This window comes from Globicephala melas, chromosome 10 (assembly GCF_963455315.2).
Source record: "Globicephala melas chromosome 10, mGloMel1.2, whole genome shotgun sequence".
Taxonomy (NCBI): Eukaryota; Metazoa; Chordata; class Mammalia; order Artiodactyla; family Delphinidae; genus Globicephala; species Globicephala melas.
This window is the reverse complement of record NC_083323.1, coordinates 80791152-80810280: the sequence shown is the minus strand read 5'-3', so window position 1 is coordinate 80810280 and position 19129 is coordinate 80791152. Positions and strand designations below refer to the sequence as shown.

The 19129-nt window shown below is 41.2% G+C and overlaps 1 protein-coding gene and 1 long non-coding RNA gene across 4 annotated transcripts in view; one reads left to right on the top strand and one right to left on the bottom strand.

Moving 5' to 3' along the window:
• The window catches only part of ITPR2 (inositol 1,4,5-trisphosphate receptor type 2), a 527210-nt gene extending 526135 nt beyond the window's left edge, over positions 1–1075 (bottom strand). For 2 of the 3 annotated variants that reach the window (XM_030830533.3, XM_030830536.3), the window contains exon 1: positions 870–1075. In XM_030830533.3, coding sequence (XP_030686393.1) covers positions 870–961 — 92 coding nt within the window. In that variant the 5' untranslated portion in view covers positions 962–1075. The remainder of the gene's footprint in view (positions 1–869) is intronic. The other variant, XM_060305847.2, reaches the window with a different exon arrangement.
• Positions 1076–1192: 117 nt separating this feature from the next.
• LOC138842847 (uncharacterized) lies at positions 1193–13970 on the top strand. The gene is made up of 3 exons (XR_011377778.1): positions 1193–1223; positions 3053–3116; positions 13628–13970. It is a non-coding gene; the product is annotated as an uncharacterized lncRNA (long non-coding RNA).
• Positions 13971–19129: the final 5159 nt, after the last annotated feature.

Below are 19129 nucleotides of genomic sequence, written 5' to 3'. Positions count from 1 at the left end.
AAAATGTACGCATCAAAATACAGTGCAGTCAGTGTGCGTTTAAACTGCGAGCTGGTATTTACAATCAGGACAGAGAGAAAATACTAGTAATCAAGGAAGTCCTCTTTAACCATCTAGCACACGGTTATGTTTATATATCTATTTCCCCCATTCGTAAATCAACTCCAATCTCAAGAGCCCTGCACTTGGCCGAGTCCCAGGAGAGGTTGAGCATTTCAGTGGGCCAAAGCCCGGGGAGGGGAGAAATCAGGTGTGAGTTCTAGAACCCAGGAGGCCGTCGGAGCCCCCAGGCTGCCCCCGAGGCGGGGCGAGTCCCCGTTTGGCAAGGCCAAAAGGAAAGCACTTCAGCGAAGTGGGACGGTGAGCTCCTCCCGCAGGCAAAAGCCACACTCCCGCTCGCCACATCGCCTGAGTTTCATATCCAAGGCCACGGACTTTTATTGACTGGTCTTACAAACCCGGCCCTGAAGGACAAGGGCTTGAGAGCGGTGGCGAGAAAAGATGGGGAAGAGGAGGCATTTTGTTTCACAGGGAAAAAAAAAAATTTTTTAATCAAAACAACCCACGGAGAAGCCAACGAAGACTTCTTCACCGGGCCTGTCTCCGGGCTTTTGAATCACTTCCTCCTTTTCAGATGCGTCTCTGAGCTTGAGATTACGAAGTAGCAAAGAAAGTCTCGCCTCTATGGGCAGCTTCCCGCGAGCGAGCGAGCCGAGCGCACGGCGCTGTCCGCGGGCGCAGAGCCTCCCCTGCCTCCCGGCCACCCCAGGCGGGAGCGGGCGCCCGGGCACGCGGCGGCGCCACGAGGGACTGGGATGGGTTCCTAGGGGCCCTAGCGCCAGCGCTCCCCAGCCCGCGCCCCGGCTTACCCCAGCGTGTTGATGAAGCCGTTGACCGAGCCCTCCGCGTACAGGGACACGATGTCCCCTATGTAGAGGAAGCTGGACATTTTATCGGACATGCTGCTTCATGCTCCGAAGAATACGTCCCTCCTCTTCTCTGCGCCCTCGCCGCCCTCTCGGGGGAGCCGCCGCGGCAGAGGAACTGAGCGCTCGCCTGTAGCGCCCAGAGCGGCGGCGGCGGGCACGGCCCGAGGGATCAAGTGTCAGGCTCAGCCCTGCCCCGCGCCTGGGGAGCCGCCAGGAGCGGCGCTGCAGCTCCGGACACCCCGCGACGTGCGCCGCCCGGACGCCCGGAGCGCCACAGCCGCCGCCGCCTCCCCGGCAAGTTTCCTGTTCCTTTTAGAAGTTTTCTCTCCAACACCTTTTGCTCCTCCTCCTCCCTCCTCCGCCTACCCTCCCCGCTCCGCGCCCAGCCGCAGCGGTCCCCGCAGCCCGGCCAGAGATGGTGCTTGCAGAGCCCCTCGGTTCCTTCGGGGGAATTTTTGCACCAGGTGGTGGTGCCCGTTGGGCGAAGGGGAGGAGAGGAACCGGGGGACGAGAGGGCGGAGGCCAATCAGGCGGCGGCGGCCTGGGGCGGAGCCGGGCCGGGGCGGGGCGACCAGGGTAGGGGGTGGGGCCCGGCCACCCGGGAAGCAGTGGCGCGCGCTGACCGAACGCGGGGGTGGCGCCGGAGGGGCGGCGGGATCCCCGAACCGGGAAGCGGTCGCCGCAGAGCCGCCCAGGAGAGAGTAGACTTGGGGTGCGACAGTTCCCGCCTGGGAAAGCGAAGGATGGCGGGGCCGAGACCCAGTCCCTTGTCTTAAAGGGGGCGGGGAGGATTGAGAATTGGCGATGGGGCGCGCGCGCGGGACCGGAGCGGAGTGAGCCGGCGATACCCGTGGAGATGAAAAGGAGGAGCCGGAGCGGTGTGGGTGCGTGGGGTGGATAATTTGCTGACACAGGGAGAGGAAGGAAGGTGTTGAAGCAAAGGAAAAAGTAGAACATTTTTTAAAATACACAATAAAGAAAGAAAATAAAAAGGAGAAGGAGGGGGAAGGGGGGGTCTGTCTCTATTTGGACTATGTAGTTTAGGTTTTGTCTCGAGTATAGGGCGTTAGTGAAACTTGACCCGTCAGCAGATGTCCAGGTGGACATGAGGTAAAAGTCACTTGGCCGGGCCAGCAATTTTTTTAGCCAACCATAGGCGGTGAACCTTCTCTTAAGCCTCCTGGTCTCTTAGTCCCGCGCCCCCTGCTCTTAACCCGGAGCCCAGGTTTAACTTTCTACTTCCGGAAGCCCAATGTCACAGTCTCATTGACCGTCTTGGTTTGTTTACTTTTAAAGCTTCTGACTCTTAAAGCTCCAACGGTCATAAATGAAACTGGCAGCGGGACACGTTTCCACACCTTCCCCGTTGCTTTTGTAACTCTCATCATTTTACAAGACTTTTGTCCTACCCTTCCGGAAGACCTGGAGAAGGCAGACTTGGACAGCAGTTATGACACTAGCCACCCAAAGAATTGTGACCTAAGTAATCCCCCTAGGGCAAGGTTTACTGAAAGGTGGAGGAACCCAGGGCGTGCACAGAGGTGTGTGCCAAATTGTGCAACTGACCAAAATGTAAATTTACAGTTCGAGGCTGTCTTACAGTTTGAAGATGGTTTGGGTTGAGACTTATAATCACATAATGGAATAGGAAAGAATAAGCTTAATGTTCAGACACCTGTGTTTAGAAAGCCTGCAGGATAGAGGAGAATAAAGTGTTAGACCCAGAATCCAGGAAATTCCAGCACAAAGCCTGAATGAACTGAGATAAACTGGACCCAGTCATTGTCCTACCATGCAGCTGACAGATCTCTCTTTACTTCTGGGTTCTCCTTTGGAAATGGTTACTTAGCAACTTAGAAATGCCTGTTACATGATACAAGCCCTCTTCTGTCTACATGATACATGATATTACTGTTGGGAGCCTCCACGACATTGGACGAGCTATTTAAAAGCTTGAGATGGAGCGTGATGAAGACCCTGAAAATGGAGGTTTCTGTTTATCCAAGAGATCTATGGATTACATTCTATGGTTTCCCATGTTGCACAGTCCTGTACCATACATCCAAATGGATGCTCCACAATTATTAGCCCAAGTCATGAATGTTTTTCTTTGTTTCCTCTAGGTACAAACTATCAGTGAACAAGACATTACAAAACAAGTGGGTGACTGTTTATGCTAATGAACAGGTACAAACTTCAAACCACATACCCAAGACCAATGGGTTTCTTCCTCCTCACCCCGTCCTCACAAGTCACCACCCACTGAGGTGTCCTATATAGTCTGAGGCCTGGATCTGGTCACACTGCTGCATTAACATGGCAAAGATAGTCAGCCAGCCACCAAAGGTTTAGGCTCTCCTTCCATGGCAGCCAAGCCTCCTTAAAAGTCTTCCCAGCCTTGCCTATTCTGGCAACTCTGCCTTTATTTGCTCAGCTCAGAAACCTTGGAATCGTTTTTTTTGTTTGTTTGTTTTTGTGGTACGCGGCCCTCTCACTGTCGTGGCCTCTCCCATTGCGGAGCACAGGCTCCGGACGCACAGGCTCAGCGGCCATGGCTCACGGGCCCAGCCGCTCTGGCATGTGGGATCTTCCCGGACTGGGGCACGAACCCGTATCCCCTGCATCGGCAGGCAGACTCTTAACCACTGCGCCACCAGGGAAGCCCTTGGAATCGCTTCTGACTCCTCTCTCACACCCCACATTCAGTCCGTCAGCAAATCCTGTCAGCTCTACCTTCACAATATAAACAACATCCTACCACCCTGGTCCATGCTTCCATCATCTCTCTCCTGGGTCGTAACAGACTCCTCACTGATCTCCCCACTTCCACCTTTGCACCTTTGTGATCTATTCTCAACCAAGAAGCAAGACATTTGCTGTTAAAATAGAAGATAGAGCAAGTCTCTGCTCAAAACACTGCAACGACTTCCCATCTCAGAATGAATTCTGAAGTCACTTCCATGGCCTATATGGCCCTATTTAATGTGCCCCCTGAGCCGACGTATTGTTCGTCTGTGCAGGTACGCATGTGTGAGTGGCACTTACACGTTAGTGAGCAGTGAGCAGTACGCACCTGCACCACTGTTCTCAGAGCCCCCCACTGCCCCTCTGACTTCATCTCCTGCCACTGACTTGACCTTCTCATTCCAACCACCTTGGCCTCCTTGCTCGCCCTCATATATGCCAAGCCTGCTCCCTGTTGAGGGCACTTAACTTACTGTTCCCTCTGCCGGGCATGTTCTTCCCATGTGGATCTGCAAGTCTCAGTCCCTCTCTTGCTTCAGATCTCTGCTCTGATGTCACCCTGTCATGAGGCCTTCCCTGACGACGCTATATAAAATACTGTCAGCCCCATTTGCTATCTCCCTACTCTATTTTTCTTTTTTTTTTTTAATAAATTTATTTATTTATTTATGTTTGGCTGCATTGGGTCTTCGTTGCTGCACACGGCTCTCTCTAGTTGCAGCGACTTGCAGAGCATGGGCTCTAGGCACGCGGGCTTCTGTAGTTGTGGCACGCGGGCTCAGTAGTTGTACCTCGTGGGCTCTACAGCACAGGCTAAATAGTTGCGGCACACAGGCTTAGTTGCTTCTCATCATGTGGGATCTTCCTGGACCAGGGATCGAACCCATGTTCCCTGCATTGGCAGGCAGATTCTTAACCACTGAGCCCCCAGGGAAGTCCCTCTATTTATTTTTCTTAGTTTTTTTTTTTATCATAGCGTGTTATACATTTATTTGCTTATTTATTTGTCCTGTCTCCTCCCAGTAGAATATAGGTTCCATGATGGCAGAGAATTTGTGTGTTTTCATCACTGCTTTATTCCACTCTATAAAAGAGTTCTTGGCACTATCATGTGCCTATTAATAAATATATGTTGAGTGAGTGGGGGGAAAAAATCACCTAGTGCAACATCTTTGTGGAGTCTCAGGACCTCTGTGAAGCTTGCTCCCTCCAAGAGTAACCATATTTCAGTTGGGATGCATGTTCACCCTAATCTCAGATCCCCAAACTTTTTTCATGTTCTATCATTATCTTCTCTCTGAAGCTAATCGTGGGACACAGACCTCCCCATTTACACCTAATCCTAATTCTAACTCACTCTACACTACCTGTCAATAAGTACCATTAACCCACTGTGATTTAGCTAATCCCACATGAGAGGAGAATGAAGGAAAAGGGAGAGTCCTGAATTTACTGAGACTAAAGCTGCAATGACTGAGAAAACCTGAAGTTACTGAATTTATCCAGAACTGGCCAGGTTAAGTTTGCCATCAGTAGAGATGGGCACTTAAAACAGATTAAATTATCAAAAACTAGTTTGGCCTCACACCATGTACAAAAATTAACTCAAAATGGACCGAAGACCTAAATATAAAACTTTTATAAGAAAACGTAGAGGTAAGTGTTCATAATATTGAATTTAGCAATGGTCTCTTAAATATGACACCAAAGCCATAAGCAACAAAAAAAAGATAAATTTGACTTTACCAAAGTTAAAAACTTTTGTGCTTCAAAGGACACTATAAAAAAAAGTGAAAATACAATATACAGAATGGGAGGGAATATTTGCAAATCATGTATCTGATAAGTAACTTGTATCTAGAATATTTTTGAAAAACTCTTACAACTCAACAATAAGAAGACAAATAACTTTTTAAATGAGTAAAGGATGTGAATAGTCATTTCTCCAAAGAAGATATACAAATGGCCAATAAGCATGTAAAAAGATGCTCAACATCATTAATCATCAAGGAAACACAAATTAATACAACAATGAGATTTCATTTCACATCCACTGGGATGGCTACAATAAAAATGACAGATAATTACAAGTGCTGACAAAGATATGGGAAAACTGGAACCCTCTACTGCTGGTAGAAATGTAAAATTGTACAACACTTTCGAAAAGAGTTTGGCAGTCCCTGAACAAGGTGAATGTAGACTCGCCATTTGACCCAGCAATTCCATCTCTTGTATATATCCAAGAGAAATGAAAACATATGTATACAGGAAAACTTGTACAAAAATGTTCATAGTAGCTTTATTCATAGTAGCCAATGTCCATCAACTGATGAATGGATAAATACATAGTGGAATATTACTTGGTCATAAAAAGGAATGAACTATTGATTCATGCTGCAGCATAGATGAACCTTGAAAACATTATACTAAGTAAAAGAAACCAGTCAGAAAAGATCACATATGATTCCATTCACATAAAATGTCCAGAATAGGCAAATCCACGTAGATAAAAAGTTAATTAGTGGTTACCTAGGGCCTGTAGTGGGTAAGTAAAGGACACAGGGTTTCTTTTTGGGGTGATGAGAAAGTATTCTTCAAACTTACACCTCTGTTCAGCATATACTTCCCTTTAACTTGACCTGTGTGTTCTTGGTTCCACCTGACACCTACTTCAAGCAAGAGTAGCCTCATACCTAGCTGCCGAGAAGGGGGAAAGTGTGCTAGGTTACAACTAAAAAGAATTCAGGGACTTCCCTGGTGGTCCAGTGGTTAAGACTTCACCTTTCAATGCAGGGGATGCAGGTTCAATCCCTGGTCAGGGAACTAAGATCCCACATGCCTCTTGGCCAAAACACCAAAACATAAAACAGAAGCAATATTGTAACAAGTTCAATAAAGACTTTAAAAATGGTCCAAGAAAAAAAAAAGAGAGAGACTTTTAAAAATAAATAAATAAAATTTTTTAAAAATAAAAAGAATTCAGTGAAGCTGTAGGTGGGGTAAAACACATTACTTAATTCCTCACTAATCGTCTGACTACACAAACTCAAAAATGTCCCATCTTCCAATGAAAATCACTTTTGTCATCATGTAGCATCAGCAACCTCTTAAGAATCCAGGCACAAAGTCTTAGAGTCACTCTTTATTCTTTCCTCTACCTATTTCTTTCTTTTATCTCAAGAATGTCTCCTCGGGCTTCCCTGGTGGCGCAGTGGTTGAGAGTCCGCCTGCCGATGCAGGGGACACGGGTTCGTGCCCCGGTCCGGGAAGATCCCACATGCCGCGGAGCGGCTGGGCCCGTGAGCCATGGCCGCTGAGCCTGCGCGTCCGGAGCCTGTGCTCTGCAACAGGGGAGGCCACAACAGTGAGAGGCCCGCGTACCGCAAAAAAAAAAAAAAAGAATGTCTCCTCTTTACCTTCTCCACTATCCTTGCTCTGTTCTATACCGTTGCCTACTCACTGGTCTCCACCCTTCCAGTCTCCCCCACTCACCATCCTCAAAGCAAGCCAGAAGTCTCCTTACAAAGTTGATCTGATCAAAACTGTTCAGACTTACAATGACACCCCCCTGTCTGCAGAAGAAAGTTCAAAATCTTTAACCTGCTAGTGTGAATATTAGATATTGTGAACATCAGTCCATCTAAATGGATTTCCACCACCATGTCCTAGCATTCCACACTGACCATGACCTGGTCTCCTCCTTTGATATCCTTAGTTTCTACTCTTCCACTCCTCATATCCTCGTGGAAAGCCAGACTTCCCACATATAATCTGACAATTTTAGTCTCCATGCTTTTGAGTGTGATGGTCCCTCTGCCAGAAATTGCCCTTCCTCCTTTCCTTCTCCTGCTTCTACATGCCCAAGCTCCATTTCCCCAGTGAAGCTTCCCAGATACTGCCAGGGCAAAGTTCTCCTTCCTACTGAATCCCCATCTCCATATTCATGATGGAGAGTTCTGTGGATTTGCTCCCTAGCAAATATACCTTAGTCATTTATACGGCCTGCTGTGAAATTTTGAACTAAAAAAACATACTGTGACTTGCCTCTAGGTTCAGGCTGGAAGGAGAAGAGTAGATGATGATATAGGGAAGAATGTAGAAGGACAATCTCATAGTCATCCTCAGCTGCTGTTGTGAGGTAGATCCCAGAGAGCCGTCCACTTTTCCCCCATGTCTAACAGCCTGAATGGGGTTAACTCCACCCCCCAACTCCGAGCATGGGTCCTCACTGGTCTAAACCAGGGCTTCTCAAACTTTAGTGTAAGAACCATCTTAAAACACAACTCCCTGGGCCCCGTTCCATGAGATTTTTGACTTAGCAGGTCTAGAGTGGGGCTTACTAGCATTTCTGAAGGGGGTGGTTTTGTGTGGGCAAGGGTTGGGGGAGTCGGGGGTGAAACAGACCTTGGTTAGTGGGAACACTTTGCTGAGAAAATGACTTGTTTTTCATTTTTATTTCGAAATAATCTCAAACTTACAAAAAAGTTACAAAAGAGTAACTTTTTACAAAGAGTACATCACTTTGACCCAAATTCATCCGTTTTTATAATTTGCTATGTTTGTTTCATCATTGTCTTTCTCTACAAACACACACATACACACATACAATTTATGTTTAGAACCATCTGACTATAGGTTGCATAATCATGCCCCTTTACCTAATACTTCGTGTATTCCTAAGAACAAAGATATTCTCTTCTATATCCATAGTACAGCTATCCAGCTCGGAAAATTTAACATTGATCTAAAACTTTAATCTACTGTCCATATTCCAATGTTGTCAATTGTCCAAATAGTATCCTTTATAGCATTTTTTTCCTCCAGGACAGAATCCCATCCAGGATCACATATGGCATTTAGTTGTCATATCTCTTCAGTCTCTTTTGATCTGTAACAATTCCTCAGCCATCCTTTGTCTTTAATGACATTGATGTTTTTGAAGAATCAAGCCATTTACTTATAGGATAGTCCTCAATTTGGGTTTGTCTTGCATTTCTTCATAATTAGATTAGGTTAAGGATTTCCAGCTAGAATAATACACAAGTGATGAACTGTACTTCCCCAGGTAACCTTGACTTCAGGCACACAGTGTCCATCTGCCCCCTCATTTATGACATTAGTTTTGATCACTGTCAAAGTGTTGTCTAGTGGAGAAGAGTTTGGCAGTAATCCCAAACCAGCTGTCTTTTCAATGTTTGCTTCACAAGAAACATTCTCTTAGCTTGAGAAAACTCCGGAAATGTAGGCCAATCTCAAAGCAGCAGCAAATCTGATTTTCCTGCCAAAAATGGTGTCCAACCCATCTCCTGACCTTTAACCTCTCTGTTTCCAAAGCTGGAGTTTGACATCAGTCTACCGTGTTTCCCTACCTGCCAGGGACAAATACCAAGCTCCCCCAGTGGTGCCTTCGAAGTTCTTCCCACCAAACTAGATATGAGAGGCAATCATCCCTTCCACACCCTCTCCCCTAACACACACACACACACATACACACACACACACGCGCACACACACACACACACACACACACACACGGGTCTTGCCCATGCACTGGGGGTGTGGTAAGACTCACAACACAGCAGCAGCTCACTCCGAAGCACTTCAAAACCATCTCTCATCTCCAACAGCCCAACTCAAATGTTTCCCTTCATGATTTGCATCTATTCAATGCCTCCACTGAAACTCACAATCTAACATCCTATTAAAATATTCTTCGAATCTATCTGATAGTCACAAATCTTAGAGCTATTTACACTATCTGCTCTTAAATTACTCAAATATTTCAATTCTTGCTTACTTCAATTTGCAACGATTCTTCCCCAAATATAATTTCATGTTCTCAGCTAGATATCAGGACAGTATTCATCAATCATAACTATACCAGAATACTTAATACAAGCATCACATAGACCTGGTTTAAATTACTAACTCACTAATTTACCCTCTGCGAATCTTTATGCAAATATTCAACCTCTGATGCCTCATTTTCCTTATCTGTAAAATGAGGACAATAGTACCTACCTCTTAAGGGCCTTGTGAGATTTAAATTGAAGGGTTTGGCACGGTACCTGGCACAAAGTAAGCTAGCTATTTTTATGATTGTCATTATTTGAGAGAAAAGCAATATTAAAGGTCATAAGAAAACCAAGCATCAGAGATGCTGTGACCTGTGCAAGAAGACACATTAGTGACTGAGCCAGCACCAGACCCGTCTCCAGAGTCTGAGTCGTAGCTCCTTCATTTACACTTCAGTCCCTTCAGTAAACAGTCGTAAATGCCTGATAACCTCTTTCAGGGATATTGGAATTTTTTTAATTTCTGTAAAAGAAAGAAATCTAACTTTTAACAGGGAAATGTCAGGCATAATAAAGAAAAGAAAACAAGTTTTGAGACAAAAGAAACAAAAGTGGCTAAATTCCCAACCTGGTGCTGTAAAACCACCCCAAAGTGCCCCGTGGGAACTCTGCCTTCCACAAGCTGACAGTTTTTATCTCTTCACAGAAGGGGGCAGATAAAACCCACACAGAAAACTGCCATCTAACACCAGAGAAAGCCGTCAGGCTTGCGGTCCCTGGCATGGTAACAGGGAAGACGCAATGCAGAACTTTGACTATCCTTCACCTCTTACAGACTTCCGGTACCATAAAACGTGCAGCTGGGGCAGTTAAGGTCCTACAATGCAAACCAAGAGCAATTTCTCAATTTATAATTCCATTTCCCAGATCCCCGGGGATTTCTGGGTTGCTTTTAAAGGCTTACTTCAGGAATTTTAACCTTGTCTTAATGAATGGAAACAGGCTACTAAGGCCAAACTCGTCAACTGGTAAATGCCAATAAGAATGAAAGATCTGGATCTGAGAACAAGTTTGGTAGAGGGGTAAGAGATGGAAGAAAGTAATATATACTAATAACATATATCTGAGTCTCTGTGCTGAGCACTTTTCATATATTGATATTATCTGAGAACCTCCAGGAGGTAATTGATATTATCAATCCCATTTAACAGCTGAAGAAACTTGAGTCTTAGAGAGGTTAAGGAACATACCCAAGGTCACTCAAGTAGTAAGATACATGGGAGAAAAGAAAAAATAGCACCATAACTCAGAAAAGGGCAAAAACAGGGAGAATAAACCCAACGAGCACTTCCTGAAGTCTTTTTTCTGACCTCTTGCCCCTTCCCCAAATTTGCCTTGCTTTCCTCTCATTTGTGTACATGGTATGAATTTTTGTACAGTTGTCTCTCAGAATCTGTGGGGGATTGGTTCCCGGAGCCGCCTTGGATGCCAAAATCCCCCGAGCATATAAAATGGTTGGTACGGTCGGCCCTCCCTATCCATGGGCTTTGCATCTGAGGATTCGACCAACACCCAGGCACTCACACATCCATGTAAAGTTGTACCATGTTGGCATACCACGGTTGGCTGAAAATTTTAGTTTAGTTCTAGGATATCACATGATATCTTAGGGTGAAAATAAATTCAGGGGAATATGTGGTTTTTCAATATAAAAACTCAAAAATGGAATTAATATTTAAAATTCTATGAGTAAGGGTTTTCTTAGCTTAGAAATACATATGCATTAATATAAGAACATAAAGCAAAATATCAAGTATATTTGATTCCTATAGCTATAAATTTTTATGTCAAAATTCTAATAAACAGAACTTAAAAGAAAACAACTAAATGGGTAAACCATGTGCAACAAATGTTATAGGCAAAGGGTTGGGTGTAAGCAAGAAATAGAAGTAATATAATAGTGAAATATCATTTCGCATATATCAGACTAGCAAAAAAAATTTTTTATTATAATAACCAATGCTGAGAGTGAAACAGCCAATCTCATATCTGTACAACCATTTTAAGCAACAATATGGATCTATGGAGTATATCCTAAGGAAAAATCCTATATATGAAAAATACTCAAAATTATGTTTGTCATAGTATTAATAATAAACACTGGAAACAAAGCAAATATTGAACAATAGCAAACTAATGATGTAGAAAGGAGTAGCTAACATGATATGTACCAATGATTCTTATTAAGACTATGTAATAATATATAAAAAGATTTATATCATGACTTAAAAGTAGGATAACAGTTCTGTAATGAGTTTGGCCACTACAATATCAGGGAAAAACAACATACTAGAAAAAAACGATTTGTATGATAAAACTATGGCTAATTTTCTCTACTTTCCTAATGTTTTAGAGAGTTTATATTATTTTTAAATGACAAAAAACACAGCAATAAGTGACATTTGGTTTTAAACGGAAAAATTTCTAAAGAAGAAACTATGAGAAAGATTTTTCAAAGTCTCAGTTGACACAGTAGAGTGAAAACAGAGCAGGAGAAATTGGAACCAACAGATTCAGTCATGCAGAAGACATGCTTAGGAAACTGCCTTTTGATTTTGGTGTTTTAATTAATCTTTTCTTATTAATGCATATTTTTAAGAAGTATTTATCACAGTCTTTACAGTGAAATTACAAGCAGAAGACATACAGCTTCACAGCATTTCAGTAATTCAGTTTAGGCTGGCCCAGTGTCTTCCGGCATCTTTCAGAACATCTCAGTAGACAAAGATGCTAAGTGGAAATTCAAGAAGCCTGTAGAATTCGAATCCACCCTTCTTGGCAAAAAACAGATTTAAGACTGGAATGTAGTTCTCCATGACAACCTTATCCGTGTTTGGGGTCTGGTTATTTCTGGGTACCATGTTCCAGGAAAGTGTTGCAACTAAACCTGTTACCATTTTTGCCTCGGGCTAAGCAAGGATTTGGCCATGCTCACCATTACAATCTCTGCTTATCAAACTGGAGCAGGCTTGGTATTGAATAAGCCTTGCAATAAGTGACATAAAAATATTGATAGAGAGATAAAATTCTAAACTCTTTTCAGTAAGAGATTTTGATGGATATTCAAATACATGGGCCAAAACTCAGCTCCCCAAAACTCTCCCAAATCAGATTGCATCTACTCTTAAGAATGCCTAAAGGCTCTTGTATAAATTGAATCCAGTATTTTTCCTATTGAAGTAGGTTTACACTAGAAAAAAAATTTCCTTCAAATACTGCAACCATTACAGCTGCTTCACACAGACTTTCATTTCCCTGAATGGATGGACACCTGCCTCAGACGTCATTTCCTACCCATGTTTGTGTGGGACTAAGATAACACAACAACAGGTTTTGAATACATGCTCACTTCCTTGTAGTCTGTCTTTTCATAGTAGAATTTCTGAGAGAAGGTGTAAATGGCAGTGGGTGGAACTAGAGGATGGGCAGGGAATGTGGTAGAACCTTTAAGAAAACTTGCTAGCAGCATCTTTCTGTTTGCTTCTGACGAACATGCAATTTCTTCATTCCCACAGCATTTGGAATACTCTCCCCTAGAGTCATTCCATAATGGTCCATGTCTCTGATATTAAGATTTCTTAACATATGCCATCTCCCCCAACATGGGCATACACAACACCATATAAAGTTGCACGATATTGGTTTTTTGGCAGCTACATTACAAATCTACATTAACTTTACTTTGCATCCTTAGAGTTTAAAAATCATTTGTTTTCAAAACAGAAATAGAGTCACAGATGTAGAAAACAAACTTATTGTTACCAGGGAGGACAGGGGGGAGGGATAAATTGGGAGATTGGGATTGACATACACACACTACTATATATAAAATAAATAACTAATAAGGACCTACTGTATAGCACAGGGAACTCTACTCAGTACTCTGTAATGACCTATATGGGAAGAGAATCTTAAAAAGAGTGGTTGTATGTACATGTATAATGGAATCACTTTGCTGTACAGCAGAAATTAACACAACATTGTAAATCAACTATACCCCAATAATATAAATTTTTTTAAAAAAGGGAAAAGAAATCATTTGTTTTTAGTCATTAGTATTTTCTTCCAGCTTCATGTTTGTCTAACTTTTTTTCACAGATTTTCTTACTGTCGGCATATTCTTGGACCAAAAGACAGGGATATGGAAAGAGAGGAGAGTGCTCATTCTGTCTGCTCTCACGACTGCTGCAACACAGCCCACCAAGCCACATGGCATCATACATCAGGCGCTATTCATGTTTATTCCTGATACAGCTTTTGACCTTTCCCAAGAGTCCTGTTAAAGTTTGCGTCAGGTTAGATGCTTTCAGGTTGCTCCACTTCTGTATATCCATCCACTCCTTCCACTAACCTGATGGAAGTCTCAGCCTTCTTTTTTTTTCCCAAACTGAGTCTCCCTGTGTTCTTTTCCTCCATGGACAGGTCAATTTGCACACAGGCTTTGGAAACATAAAACTGTGTGTCATTCACCTGACAATGTTCTTATAAAGCAAATAGACATAGACATTTTAAATGCTTTAAATGTAACAGTTTATTCAAAGTTAATGGGACATACTGGCAGTCATTTTACTCATTCAGCAAATATTCATAGAGCACCTACTGTGTGCCAGTACCTATGCTCCGTGGTAGTTATACAAGAGTGATAAGAAATTGTTTCTGCCCTCAAGGAGTCTGATCTAAATATCCTTTAGAAAATGCCAACTTATTTTCGTAAGTCATGTAAAATTGGATAGGCATTAAAGAAAAAAATTGATATTAAATATTTTATGAATTATACAGTCCAGTTCCATCTTGCTTGAAGATTGAGTTCTAAAATCAGAATTAATTTGAAAATTGAATAAAGTGGAAAAAAAATTACCCTTTAAGCATTTGAATCTCTTCAAGAACTGTCATGAGCTCACACTCCCAAAGGTCCGATGCTGCTGAAACAGAGGAGAACAATTCCCCTCTCCTGCTATCCCCAGGAGCTACACAAAGCGAGAGGCAGCAAAATCTCCTCCACCACTAAAATTGTTATTTTCCTCTTTTTTTTCTGAACAAAATATTAAAGTCTAAATTAAATTTGGCTATATTTCAACATCACAATAAGGATTAAACTCCTGAATATGAAGTGTACAGCATGGGGAATACCTTCAATAACTATGTAATATCTTTGTATGGTGACATATGGTAACTAGGCTCATCATGGCGATCAGTTTGAAGTGTATAGAAATGTAGAATCACTATGTTGTGTAACAGAAACTAACATAGTTTTGTAAGTCAATTATATTTCAAAAACGAACACATTCATAGAAATAGAGATCAGAGTCGTGGCTACCAGAGGTGGGAGTGAGGTGTAGGGGGACTGGATGAAGGCAAACTTCCAGTTATGGGATAAATAAGTACCAGGGATGTAAAGTACAACATGATAAATATAACTAACACTGATGTATGTTATATATAAAAGTTGTTAAGACAGTAATTTCTGAGCATTCTCAACACAACCACCACCAACTTTTTTTTCTATTTCTTTAATTTTGTGCCTATATGAGATGATGGATGTTCACTAAAGTTACTGTGATAATCACTTAATGATGAAGGTAAATCAAATCATTATGCTGTACACCTGAAATGTGTACTGTATGCCAATTATGTCTCAATAAAACTGGAAGAAAAAACGATTAAGCTCCTGAAATTTTTGGATGGACACTTTCCTCTCATAGGGATGTATTGTTGTGTATGTTATTAAGAAAGCATCTGGTGGGGAATGAGAATTTAGAAAACTGGTGCTCTGACGGGAAAAAAAAAAAAAAAGAAACCGTATACTGTCACCCATGAACAATAAGTATATAATGACACATGTCCTTCAAAGAACACATATTAAAAAATTCCAAAATTTTATATTTATAAGATAATTATTATAAAGAGACTCTCAAGGATAAAAAAAAGGCAGTTTTGAGTGGTTTGTGTGATAAATGATGTGAAATATTTTCACATTAAAAATATATTAAAATATTAGCTCAATAAAGTTCATCCTCTGTGTGCATAGTATTTTCTTTTTTTTTTCTGTTCCATTAATTTTTAAAAATTTTTACTGGAGTATAGTTGATTTACAATGTTGTGTTAGGTTCAGGTGTACAGCAAAGTAAATCAGTTACACATATACATACATCCACTCCTTTTTTAAGATTCTTTTCCCCTATAGGCCATTACAGAGTATTGAGTAGAGTTCCCTGTGCTATACAGTAGGTCCTTGCTGGTTATCTATTTTATATATAGTAGTGTGTATATGTCAGTCCCAATCTCCCAATTTATCCCTCCCCCCTCATCCCCTGGCAAGCATAAGTTTTTTTTCTACATCAGTGACTCTACTTCTGTTTTGTAAATAAGTTCATTTGTACCATTTTTTTAGATTCCACATATAAGTGATATCATATGATATTTGTCTTTCTGTGTCTGACTTACTTCACTCAGTATGACTATCTCTAGGTCCATCCAAGTTGCTGCAAAATGACATTATTTTGTTCTTTTTTATGGCTGAGCAATATTCCATTGTATATATGTACCACTTCTTTATCCATTCCTCTGTTGATGGACAGTTAGGTTGCTTCCACGTCCTAGCTATTGTAAATAGCGCTGCAATGAGCATTGGGGTGCATGTATCTTTTCGGATTATGGTTTTCCCGGTGTATATGCCTAGGAGTGAGATTGCTGGGTCATATGGTAGTTCTATTATTAGTTTTTTAAGGTACCTCCATACTGTTCTCCATAGTGCTGTACCAATTTACATTCCCACCAACAGTGTAGGAGGGTTCCCTTTTCTCCACACCCTCTCCAGCATTTATTGTTTATAGATTTTTTTTTAATTTTTTTTTTATTTTATTTTATTTTTTTTTTTGGCGGTACGTGGGCCTCTCACTGCCGTGGCCCCTCCCGTTGCGGAGCACAGGCTCCGGACGCGCGGGCTCAGCGGCCATGGCTCACGGGCCCAGCCGCTCCGCGGCATGTGGGATCTTCCCGGGCCGGGGCACGAACCCGTGTCTCCTGCATTGGCAGGCGGACTCTAAACCACTGCGCCACCAGGGAAGCCCTGTTTATAGATTTTTTGATGATGGCCATTCTGATCGGTGTGAGGTGATACCTCATTGTAGTTTTGATTTGCATTTCTCCAATAATTAGTGATGTTGAGCATCTTTTCATGTGCTTCTTGGCCATCTGTATGTCTTCTTTGGAGAAATGTCAATTTAGGTCTTCTGCCCATTTTTGGATTGGGTTTTTTTTTTAATATTGAGCTGCATGAGCTGTTTATATATTTTGGAGATTAATCATTTGTCCGTTGATTCATTTGCAAATATTTTCTCCCATTCTGAGGGTTGTCTTTCGTCTTGTTTATGGTTTCCTTTGCTGTGCAAAAGCTTTGAAGTTTCATTAGGTCCCATTTGTTTATTTTTATTTCCATTACTCTAGGAGGTGGATCAAAAAAGATCTTGCTGTGATTTATGGCAAAGAGTGTTCTTCCTATGTTTTCCTCTAAGAGTTTTATAGTGCCCGGTCTTACATTTAGGTCTCTAATCCATTTTGAGTTTATTTTTGTGTATGGTGTTAGGGAGTGTTCTAATTTCATTCTTTTACATGCAGCTGTCCCATAGTATTTTCTACTTATAAAAATCAAACACATTCTATTATTTGTTTCCATAATTTATCCCAAATTGAAATATTCATAATGTTTTCTGTCTGTATGTGCGAATTTCTTATAATCAAGTATTATTTTGGTAGTATATCTTTAACAGCATAATGACACTTACAAATGTGTTTTATCAATTTGAAAGAAGATGAAACTAGGAATTTTTTAAAGTTACACAAAACATATGGAAAGAGAAGGAAAGGAAAGCAAAGGGAATGGAAGGAAAAGGAATGGAGAGGGTCGAAGGGCAGAGGAGGGGCGGAGAAGCAAAGGAACAATAAAGATAAATATCCCCCTACCCCTGCAATGCGATGCAGAACAAGGTAGACAGGCTGTGCCAGCAAGAGCCAGCCTTCCTAGGATCAGCTTACTTATTAGGATGCATCTATTCTCTGTTTGGATTTTAGAATGTCAGTGCCACAGATGCTTTCACTGAATGTTTTTCAAAGAATAAAAAGATGCATTTTGACTGAAAATAATTGCCTCCCATGTGTAATAATTAAACGGCTAAACACTTACCAATGTTGAGAATTTCTGATTTTGCTCTCAAGCTTTTTATTTCTTCTAGGATATAGCTTGTTCCCATACAACTAATTTTAACAAAAAATTTGCATATTAATTTTGATCAAAATATATTTTGGATTCATGTCACATTTGCAAAAATTGCAGTTGAGGGCACATAGCTGACTGCACTTAGGCCTTTTTTAGGTTCGTATGTATTAATGTGGAAAATAAAGACATGTTTGCAAAGCCAAAGCAAAGCAGGAAATTGTGGTAATCACAAATCAACAAGTATCACATACCATCAGCTACCTATTACTCACTGGCAGTTTTCAATGAATCTGGACCAGCATCTCTCTGAAAGTCAGGAAGGACATCACAATCCCTCCTCAATAACATGGTCTGCTTATAAAATAGATTTAACTGTCTAAATATTAATATTTAATATGAATTCTCACAACAGAATTCTCTTGGCCTAACCATTTGTACAAGGACTGCTTAAAACAACTTTATCACTTAACATATATTTTAACAGTTTTAACAATTTTCAGAATTACTTCTGTATCTAGTTGAGCTATACTCAAATAGACACAGTGAACAAAAGGAGAAAATTTTTAAAAATTATGTCTGAAAATAGGGAAGGTATTTGTAAATGTGAAAAAACTGTGATGTATATTAATAGATTACCAGAACTTGTTTCTTTGGTAACATTTTCGGGAAAATAAGTTGCATTTTCTCTTTTTTTTATCACTCCCTCAAGTTGTAATGAAAAGTACCAAATAGCTTCCAGACACATACTTCGTTTGCCCACTTTTAGATTTTTCATCTTTATTCTGAGTTAGAGAAATTCTCAAATTGGATTTATTAACAGAAAATGCATCTATTCTCCATGTGGTATAATCCCAAAGACTGTATTATTAAATTTTATGTAATCTGAAGAAAATCACAATATAAATTTGTGGAAATTGTATAAGGATTCAATCTATATGCCTGGCATATATTTAACAAGTCACCATTAACCTTAAAATGAAAGTCCTCTTATTTCACTGTAACACTTACATATTCCAGAAGAATAGGAAATTCCTTATTCATCAGTTTTTCAACATAGTTCATACTCCAAGATGAATTATAGGAACAGAGGGTGTGCCTGAGAGAAGTGAAAGGAATCAATGACTGCGAACTTTATGTCATTCAATCTGATCATGAGAAATGACTGAATCATCAATATTAATTAATCTTAATATCCCTAAGATAGCAATAATAAGGTGACTATTTCCATATATCTCTTTCAGTTAATATTTTTAAATTTCTTAAGATATTATAGGTGAAGGAGTTAAAACATTTGTGGGTGTTTCTGATGATGTTTACTAAAAATGCAAAATGAGGCAGAGACCTAAAGCAATACTCTAGATAATTCACACTATAATGAAATACCC